At 52.9% G+C, this 10,029-nt stretch overlaps 1 protein-coding gene across 3 annotated transcripts in view; it reads left to right on the top strand.

The window, feature by feature from the left end:
* The first annotated feature begins 2,534 nt into the window (after positions 1–2,534).
* CNNM4 (cyclin and CBS domain divalent metal cation transport mediator 4) overlaps positions 2,535–10,029 on the top strand; it is a 38,437-nt gene continuing 30,942 nt past the window's right edge. For all 3 annotated transcript variants that reach the window (XR_006386164.1, XM_044263584.1, XM_044263583.1), the window contains exon 1: positions 2,535–3,936. Coding sequence is in view for 2 of the 3 variants with exons in the window: in XM_044263584.1 (XP_044119519.1) it covers positions 2,535–3,936 (1,402 nt within the window). In the remaining variant the exon portion in view is untranslated. The remainder of the gene's footprint in view (positions 3,937–10,029) is intronic.

Raw genomic sequence — 10,029 nt, 5'->3', positions numbered from 1 at the left:
GAAGGCAGAGGCTTTAACCCACTGAGCCACCCCGGTGCCCCTTTCTTTTTTTTTAAATAAGATTTTATTTATTTGACAGAGAGAGACAGCACAAGCAGGGGGGAGGAGCAGAGGGAGAGGGAAAAGCAGGATCCCCCCCTGAGCAGGGAGCCCAATGTGAGGCTGGACCCCAGGACCTTGGGATCATGAACTGAGCTGAATGCAGACGCTTAACCTACTGAGCCAGCCAGGCACTCCCCTTGAATCTGTTCTATTCCCCAAGTGTGGATGTGAATGCAATGGTGGGTGGGTGGAATTAAATGAACTTTAGCAGAGACTAATTCTTCCTACCAGACCCTCACCACCCCTCCCACTTTTATCCAAGTATTTCAAAAGCTTCTTCCTCCCCTTTGTTGGTTTTTGTCCCTGGACTCAGTCCATAGAGAGAGAGCTTCTGAGCACAGACAGTCTGAAAAGAGCAAAATAAGAATAGCCGATTGATCGATAATAGAACGGTAAAGTCTCTAAGTACCACGGGGGAGGGCATTAGTCTTAAAGCTGGCTGGGAAGAGATGACATGGGGTGGGCAGTAACCTCTCTGAGAGCTTGGCTTGCTCCGAGGTGATGCAGGAGGCTGCTCCTGGTGGGGGATGGGAGGGAACAGCCAGTCAAAGGTTCTGCTTTCTGCTTTTGTTCTGTCTTAGCCAGGGCCCATCCTAAGGCTCCCATTCCTTACCAAACTGGCCGGCTAGATACTACTGTGGAAGAGGAAGTGAGGCACCTACCTGCAAGGGGTTGGTTCAGTCTGGCCTAGTAGGCAGAACCTCCCACCCCTGCGAACAGTGCTCAGCTAAACCAGGCCTCTCTACCTTCGCGTCTCCCCCCACGACACTGTACGTAATTGTTCCTCTCTGCTTAGGCTCTTTCTGGCTGTATTGATCGTTGCTTTTATTGGCAAACAACACACCACGATAAAAATAAAGCACAAGTGCTTGTGCAGGGAGAGTAAAATGGATTCTGTGTCTCCAGGGCTATCAGAAAACTTGCTCTGAGACCCAGTGGTCAACCGGGTACCTGATTCTCCCCTCTGGGCACCCCTGCAATTATTGTAAGGACGTTTGTCTTGTCTGTCTGTCTCCTTCCTCCTGACGGCAAGGCGGCTGCGGTCTTCCCCACACCTCCTGAGTGCTTGGGGCTCAATTCATAGTTGCTAACTGACACCAACATGGGGCCTTCCAGGAAGCAGTCATTTCAGGGCTAGGCCTGGCGCCACACCTCTCAGCTCATTTTCACAGGCATCTGCCCTGGCTGGCCAGTCACCACCACAATTTGGGGTTAGGGGTTTGGTCCGGTCAAGGAGCTAACAAACCAGCTACCTAGAACATTCAGGGTTGTCCTGTCCTGTTCAGTGCCTAGGCCACTTGTTCCCATAAGCTTGGAGAGGTGGAGCCTTTTTGGTGTTCTTACCCCCTTCTTATAGACAGAAAATGGGGCCTGACACTCCCATGTGTCACTCCCAGTCACACATTTCTCTTCTTAAAATAGCAATGTGGAGAGACCCAGTTTGTACTTAGGTTCAATTTCTTTATCTGTTATAGGGACAAATAACACTACCTCTTAGGGTTGTTCAAAGGATGCTTGCTGATGGTTTGTTTTCTGCTCTGGACTATAAAAAAGCGGCAGGGACTTTGGCTTATTCACTGCTAAATCGTCAGAGCCTGGAACAAGTGTCTGCCCGGCACATAGTAGGTGCTCAATATTTGTTTCCTAAACAGAAAGGACTTGAGAAGAGCCTAGGCCAGACCCTGGCGCTTCCCTCTGCTAAGACATTCTATATCCTTAGTTCCCCAGATTCCTCCAGCCAGGCAGCCTGTGGTCAAGGGGGCCCGGGGGGTACCTACTTCTGGCCTTGGGACCCCAGATCAGCAAAACTCCCAGGCCAGAAAAATCTCCACGGGACAGTCTTTAAAGCCGGTGAACCTGAAGAAGGCCTCCGCCCTCAGGTTCCCCTTTTCTTTTTTGTATCAGGAAAAGCATTTCTGTCCTCCTCCCTCACCCCCAGGCACAACGCGGTTCTGCTTCCAAGGTGCCTACAGAGAAGGGCCACCCTGCCCCGAGCAGCAATCTTCTGGGGAAGGAGCCCAGCACGCAATGCCCGGCTGGACTGCAGCAGAGGAGCGGCGAAGACGGGCGAGCAAGCCACGCAGAAAAGAATGGGCCGAACCGACGCCCAGCCGGCGGAAAGGCCGGCGGGAAAGGGCGTGCGAGGAGAAGGGCGGGGCGAACGTCCGCCCTCGGCTCCCGCGCTCGGGCGCCGCTCCACCTTAAGCTAGGGACCCCCTTAAGGGCGGGCACTGGAGGCGCGCGCCCGGGGCGGGGTCTCCCATGCAAATGAGGGGCGTGGGTCGGCGGGGCGGAGCGGGCGGGGCGCTGACCTGACGTCAGGCCGGCGGCCCGGGCAGTTGGCTCGGCGGCGGCGAGGCGGCAGGAGCGGCGGCGGGAGCCGGGCCGCGCGGCGGGGCGCGGGGGAGCGGCGGCGGCGGAGCCGGAGCAACATGGCGCCGGTGGGCGGGGGCGGGCGCCCGGGCGGCGGGCCGGCCCGAGGGCGCCTCCTCCTGGCCGCGCTGCTGCTGCTGGTGCTGATGTGGGCGCGGGGGGCCCGGGGCCAGGGCGACCCCCAGTGGGGGGCCATCCTGGGCATGAGACTGGCGAGCTGCAACAAATCGTGTGGGATGAACCCGGAGGGCATCATCTTCGTGTCCGAGGGCAGCACGGTGAACCTGAGGCTGTACGGCCAGAGGCTGGGCTCCCTCTCCAGCAACCTGATCTCCTTCACCGAGGTGGACAACTTCGAGGCGATCCAGAACTCCACCAACTGTCCCGAGCTCACCAAGGACCTGGTCGTCCAGCAGCTGGTCAACGTGAGCCGCGGGAACACGTCCGGGATGCTGGTGGTGCTCACTAAGTTTCTCCGGAGGAGCGAGAACATGAAGTTGTATGCATTATGTACCCGGGCCGGGGTCAATGGGCCCTGGCAGAGGTGGACCGATAAGGATTCGCTGCTCTTCATGGTGGAGGAGGCTGGGAGGTTCCTACCCCTCTGGCTGCACATCCTCCTCATTACGGTGCTGCTGGTGCTGTCGGGCATGTTTTCTGGCCTCAACCTGGGGCTTATGGCCCTGGACCCCATGGAGCTGCGTATCGTGCAGAACTGTGGCACTGAGAAGGAGAGGCGCTATGCCCGCAAGATAGAGCCCATCCGGCGCAAGGGCAACTACTTACTCTGCTCTCTGCTTCTGGGAAACGTGCTGGTCAACACCTCCCTCACCATCCTTCTAGACAACCTCATTGGGTCTGGGCTCATGGCGGTGGCCTCTTCCACCATTGGCATTGTCATCTTTGGGGAGATCGTTCCTCAGGCCTTGTGCTCCCGCCATGGCCTGGCTGTGGGTGCCAATACTATCATCCTCACCAAATTCTTCATGCTACTTACCTTCCCCCTCAGTTTCCCCATCAGCAAGCTCCTGGATTTTGTTTTGGGCCAGGAGATTCGCACCGTTTACAACCGGGAGAAACTGATGGAGATGTTGAAGGTAACAGAACCCTATAACGATCTGGTGAAAGAGGAGCTAAACATGATCCAGGGTGCCCTGGAGCTACGGACCAAAACCGTGGAGGATATCATGACCCAGCTCCAAGACTGCTTCATGATCCGCAGCGATGCCATCCTGGACTTCAATACCATGTCGGAGATCATGGAGAGCGGCTACACCCGCATCCCTGTGTTTGAAGATGAGCAATCCAATATTGTCGATATCCTCTATGTTAAAGATTTGGCTTTCGTGGACCCTGATGACTGCACCCCCCTCAAGACCATCACCCGCTTCTATAACCACCCAGTACATTTCGTCTTCCACGACACCAAGTTGGATGCCATGCTGGAGGAGTTCAAAAAGGGTAAGGCCGGATGGAGCTGTCCCCGTTAGCTGGCTTTGGGACGCCTGTCGTTTACTTGCCTGTTTTGTGTCAGCTGGCCTTACGTTTTTGGTGTGACTGTTTCTTTGCCTATCACTTCCTGTGCCTCTGAGGTGGATGGTATTTGGGGCAGCGGGATCAGTTTGTAAGCATCTGCCGCCTTGCCAGGTACTGTGCTTTGTGTGCCAGGTGAATCAGAGCTGACACGCTTGTGCACTTGGAGGGATAGAGCAAGGCCTCAGGGAACTACTGAAGCAGCATGGAGTAAGGCTAACGCCTTCAAAGAGGCCACAGAGGTTAGAGTGTGGGACCGCACATCTGATTGGGGTGCCTTGGGGAAGGGGCTGGGGCTCTGGGAGAACCGTCACAGGGGAGGGAGCATTGAAGGAGAGCCTGAAGATGTGGGCACACCTGGTACCTGAAGCAGGGGCATCCCCACAAGGAGCAAAGGATGTGCTTTGGGCCTAGCAGGTGGTCCTGTTGAGCTGGATTGGAGCTTGGTTGAGCTGCCCGGTGGTCAGTGGGGAGAGGCTGAGTCATCCGGGGCCTTGGGGAAGAGCCTGAAGTCAGGGCGGTGCATTTGCTTGGAGCTATTGGAAGTTTTGAGCAAGAGTGATGTTTCTGGATCTCCTAACCCACAGAAGCTGAGTTGAGAGGTCTCTGTTTGGCTCCCCACTCAGAACAGTGCCAAGTAATGCTTTCGACTATTCAGCAGAAGCAAGCAGATCAAGTTTTGGTTATTGTTCTGTCTTTTCCCAGGCGCCAAACATCAGCTTCCCTCCTGTGGTTGGCTGGAAATCCTCAGCTGGCCTTGCTGTGCCTTGTGTTTTTTTCTCACATGGGTTCTTGGCCAGTTCTCATGTAGTTAGAGAGGCACTCAGAGTTTTACTCATGAGCCCCAAAGCTCAGGGCACACACCCTTTTCCTTTACTTCAGCAAAACTTTCCTCCCACCTTTGCTACTCAGAAGTCCTCAGTGGCAGTAAACAAGCCAATTATGGGGTAAAACCCTCCTAGGCCAAAAGGAGTGAGGAGGCAGAAAGGGAAGCTCTTTATAAAGGAATGGGGGTTGGGTGAAGGGAGCACATCTTAAATCCAGGCCTTTGCTTCCCTTCTTCATGGGTAGAGCTCCTACCGGCTAAGGCAGCCTGCCAGCCCAGGGCTGGGAGCGACTTCTGCACTCCAGCAGGGAGCACGCTTCAGGTGCTTGTCAATTGATTATTTCACGACGGGAGGGGGGAGCCTGGAACTGGATGGGTCAGTGGTGATGGGCTGGGCTGGGATAGGTAGGAGCAGGCCTTGCCAGGTTTGTACTGAAAAGATGCTCAGGTCAGGGCTGGAGTGGTATACTTGCACCCTCCCTTTTTCAGAGTGACAGTGAATCTGAGCATCAGAACCGAGAAGATCTCGAGTAACAGAAGTCCAAGTGGGAGATAGCCTGGTAAGGTGGTCTCATTGCAGACAGACTGAAGGGCCATGGACATCAGGTGGTGATGGCACCATGCTGGTGGTAGCGTTGCAGGTGCAGGCCCAGGAACGTGTTTCTCCCAGGTAGCAGATGTTGGAGCAGAGCAGTGAGGATCTGTGCCCCACCCCCACCCTGCAGCCTCTTGGCCCTGAGGACTTCTCCCTCGTTGCTGGGTCTGGAGCCTGGTTAGGACTCACCGGGGCCGCTTCCTGCTCACCACCTCTGTGGTCTTTGGGACTGTGGCTGGTGACACACCCAACAAGCACGTTTGCATCGTTCAGCTTGGATCTGGAGCCAACCAGTATGGATTAGCTCGGCTAGGCTTCCCAGCCCCTGATCAGGAGGGCTGAGCCCTTTTCAGGTGGGAGCTTCCTGGATCTTGGCAGGGCCATCTTTGGACTCATCTTGTAAAAAGAAGTACCACGTCAGGAAGCTGGGAAAACAGAGCTAGCATCTTTCAGGCCAGAGCTCTGATGAATGGAATTCTTCAGATGTAAATTTTAGTTCACTAGAGTCTCCTTAACAGAGGCTGGTGGTTTGAGCCTGAACCCTGGCCCTGGAGGGGTGCTGCTAATTCCATGGAAACGCAGGCATAGCCTACCCAGTGTAGCATGAAGCTGCTGAGATGTGAGTGATATGATGGTCACCCCTAATGGACACACGCTGGGGCATTATGGTTCCATCGTAACTCATTGCCACCCTGGGCTGCCCCCAGCATGGTTCTCCCAGATCTTTCCATCTGGCATTTGCCATTTTAGTCTGAGGCCCTCTTGGAAGTGGCAGACACTTTATGTCTGCATCTTAAAAGATTCTCTTTACAGATCTGGTGTTTAGAAGGCTTTTTTCATAGCTAAGAAGAAGAAGTGAGTAAGGTTAACAGGGCTAGCATTGCCAGTAGCGTTGAAACAAGAGCTGGGGGCTTGCCAGGTGTCGCTGAGCATCTCCCTGAGGGTCCTTCCTATGCTTCAGTGGACTGTACAAGTTGGGAAAGGTCCCTGACTTCTGCCAGTCTTTCAGCTCCGGGTGTAATCTTCTTTTAAGGTCATTTTATCTCCTTGCGCCTCCGCTTTGACGAGCCCCCCACCCCCGCGCCCCCCATGGGTAGGGATCATACCTATTAGTGTTTTCACCACTCAGGGCCTGGCAAAGAGGTGGATCTTTAGTGAAGTGTTTGTTAAATGAATGAATGAACGAAAGTTGAACAACTAATGAATGCCTGGCGAGCTCTGCTGGCCTTCTTGCTGTTTCTTGAACACAACCGGGATGCTCCCACCTGAGGGCCTTTGCCCTGGCTGTTCCTTAAGGCTGGAATGTTTTTACCCAGATGTTGTCAGCCTCACCTTCTCCCCGCCCTTGTGCCTGCTTCATTCAGCCTCACCTTCTCAGTGCCCTATTTAAAACTATAACCTCCCATCCTCCCGACCTTCCTCATCTTCTTTACCCTGTGCTAATTTTTTCTTTTTCTCATAGCACAGATCACTTTCTTTCTTTCTTTCTTTTTTTTTTTTAAAGATATTGTTTATTTATTTGACAGACAGAGATCACAAGTAGGCAGAGATGCAGTCGGGGGTGGGGCAGGAAGCAGGCTCCCTGCTAAGCAGAGAGCCCCGATGTGGGGCTAAATCCTAGAACCCCAGGATCATTACCTGAGTAGAAGGCAGAGGCCTAACCACCAAGCCATCCAGGCGCCCCACAATTCACTTTCTGACAACTCCATAATTTACAGATTTGCTATGCTGTTTATTGTCTCTCTCCTCCTGTTGGAATATTAAGTTCCAAAGAGCAGAGCTCCTTGTATTGTTCACTGGCGTATCCATGGCCCCTAGAATGGTTCTTGGCCCATAGGAAGATGAGATCTCAAATAAAAGGTCACTGAATGAACATGGGATCTGTTAGGTTTGGGATAGAATTATCCCCATTCCATAGTGTTAGAATTTTTTTTTTTTAAAGATTTTTTTTTTATTTATCCGACAGAGATCACAAGTAGGCAGAGAGGCAGGCAGAGAGAGAGAGGGAGGGAAGCAGGCTCCCTGCTGAGCAGAGAGCCCGATGCGGGGCTCGATCCCAGGACCCTGAGATCATGACCTGAGCCGAAGGCAGCGGCTTAACCCACTGAGCCACCCAGGCACCCCATTCCATAGTGTTAGAATTTTGAGGAGCTGATACTCAGGGGCGCTCTTTCCAGTTGCACCCAGGAAGACAGGAGGGGCTTCTACAGCGACATGTGTATCAATGGCTCCTGAGAAGCCGAGTCTAGAGTCTTGAGTGTGATGCATGTTTGCCCTTTCTTGTGCCTCATTTTCTGTGAATAAGTGGTTTTTAACCATCAGGCGTATACAGAGCTTCCTCCTGAGTGAGTCATGAAGCTGCTTGCTGCATACACAGTTAGAGACAGGCTCTGGGAGTCCATACCCGCATGGGCCTGAGCTGTTCCTGGGAGACTAAGGCAGGGTTACAGCTTCCCAGCTGCTTTGCCTCCCAGCTCAAGGCATTTATCATGAATTTATGGATACATACTCTCTGTGCAAGACACGGAGCTAGGCCCCACAGGACCTAGGAGTTAGACCATGTGGTTGGCTGGAGCTGTAAAGCCACTCACTGAGAGGCTCATACAATTTGACCTTGGTCCTTGACTTAACACTTCTCCTAGAATTGTTTGCAGTACTGGGTGTTTGTAGTTGGCTTGTCTACAGCTTGAAATTTTAGAACAGAGGCTCCTGGGCTACTCGGGGCCCAATTGCATTTTTCCTTTGCCAAAGATGCCTTCCCAGACCCTGGAGGCAGAGTAAAGAATAAACTCAACCAAGTAGAAGTCAGAAGCTCCAGCCCCACAATGAAGCCCACCTTCAGATTTCTGCTGTCCCTCCCTCATGACATTCCTGCCCCTCTCAGGCCCTCGGATCATCTGTAGTCATCTTATCTTTCCCCACCTACTTTATAACCATCTAGCCCCCTGTGAAGACTTGGGTTTAAACTCCACCCAGCTTGGTCTCCGATCCATGAGGTGACTTTGGACCTATTACTGGCCTCGTAGAAAGTTAGTGTGTTTATGTATCTAAGAGGAAAAAGCTAGAAATATTTTCGTTGAAAACTCCTCCCTTATTTCCATCTGTGCCACATCACACTTCTCCCACGTTCTTCTTTCTTCCTGAAACAACTTTATCAAGTCAAGAAAAAACAGTGCATAATTTTTGCATTCACTTTTGGTTCCTACTGTCTGACACACTTAAAGTATCTTATTTTTCTCTGTTTACTTATTCATTCATTTGTTGCAACAGACATCTTATTTTTTGAGGCTCTTGTGTGTCAGACACCGTGCTCACTGTTGGGAGTCAGAGAGGACTAGAACAGCCCTGTTGATGGAACTGGCAGTCTAGCAGAGAGACAGACCTTGTAAACAAAGCTTATTTTTCCGGTTCAGGTAGGTGCAGTGGGGCCAAGGAAGGCCTAGACCCATGAGATGGCTTCTGAAGTCAGAATAACAATCGCTTCTCGGCCTTTTGGCTAAGATCAAGTGAAGTCAGAATAACAGGACTCGGTGTTCATTTTGGAGATGCTAGAGTTGCGGGCCAGGAAGCAGTTGTGAACATCTGAGCTTTCTAGCTAGGGATTCAGGTTGATGATGTCATTTAACAGAAGCAGGGAGAGGAGGAAGCAGAGACAGTTTGGAGGGTTGGGGTGTGGGTCCTGGTGGTACATTATAGCGATGTGACCCTTGATTGGACTCCTCTGTGCTGATCAGAGTGTTTCCCACTTAAACGTACAATCAAACTGCCTAGATGTTTTCTTAAAACGCAGAGGTAAACTCAGTGGGTCTAGGGTGTCGCCTTCTGGACCACACAGAGCAGCACCAGGGTGTGGTCCATCCAGGCAGGTGTGCAGGCGAAAGCCCCATGAGGGGCTGGGGAGTAAGTCCAGGAGCAGTGTTAAAGGTTTGAAAGCTGGCAGCACCAGCAAAGAGTGTAGAAGCCCCGTTAAAGGGGCTCCTCGGAGAGGTGAAAAAGACCCAAGCAGGCGTGGTTTGGGGATCCTCCTGGGGAAGCCAGATAGGGTGAGGGCCAAGCACAGACTGTGGGGATGGGACAGTTAAGTCCCAAGGTGCTGGGAGAGCACAGCAGCCTTGAGTGGAGAGTGAAGGCATCCTCACACCTGACCTCCCACAGCTCCACCTGGAAACAGGCTCCAGCTGAGCTGGTGATCTGAGCTGGAGAAGCTGGCCCTGGGGCAAGTGTATCTGAGTGAGTGACAGGAGCTGCCTGCTCAGGCAGGGGTGCCAGCCGGGCAGCTGACGCAAGGCTGGACAGGCTCCTCGGAACTTTCTCTTTGTGAGGGGCTCATGGCCGTGGATCATGGCCACCGTGGATAGGATGATGCTCCTCTTCCCCCCTCGCTCAGCCGGTGGTGGACCAGCTTCCATAGAGGAGCCAGGACCGAGAGCAGTTTCCTCAGCCTTCTATTGACAGAGCTCGTCCAAAAGCTCTTCTTGTGACCCCAGAAGTTGCTGCCTTGTGTCTAAGGCCATATAAGACCTTAGATCATACCGAGATCACACTAGTGTCTAGTTTTCAAAAGTCTTGTATTTTAGAAATTAGAAATTAGAAAGCCCAG

This window comes from Neovison vison, chromosome 8 (genome assembly GCF_020171115.1).
Source record: "Neovison vison isolate M4711 chromosome 8, ASM_NN_V1, whole genome shotgun sequence".
In the NCBI taxonomy this organism is placed as follows: Eukaryota; Metazoa; Chordata; class Mammalia; order Carnivora; family Mustelidae; genus Neogale; species Neogale vison.
The sequence above is the reverse complement of the archived record's forward strand: the minus strand, read 5'-3'. Positions and strand labels throughout refer to the sequence as shown.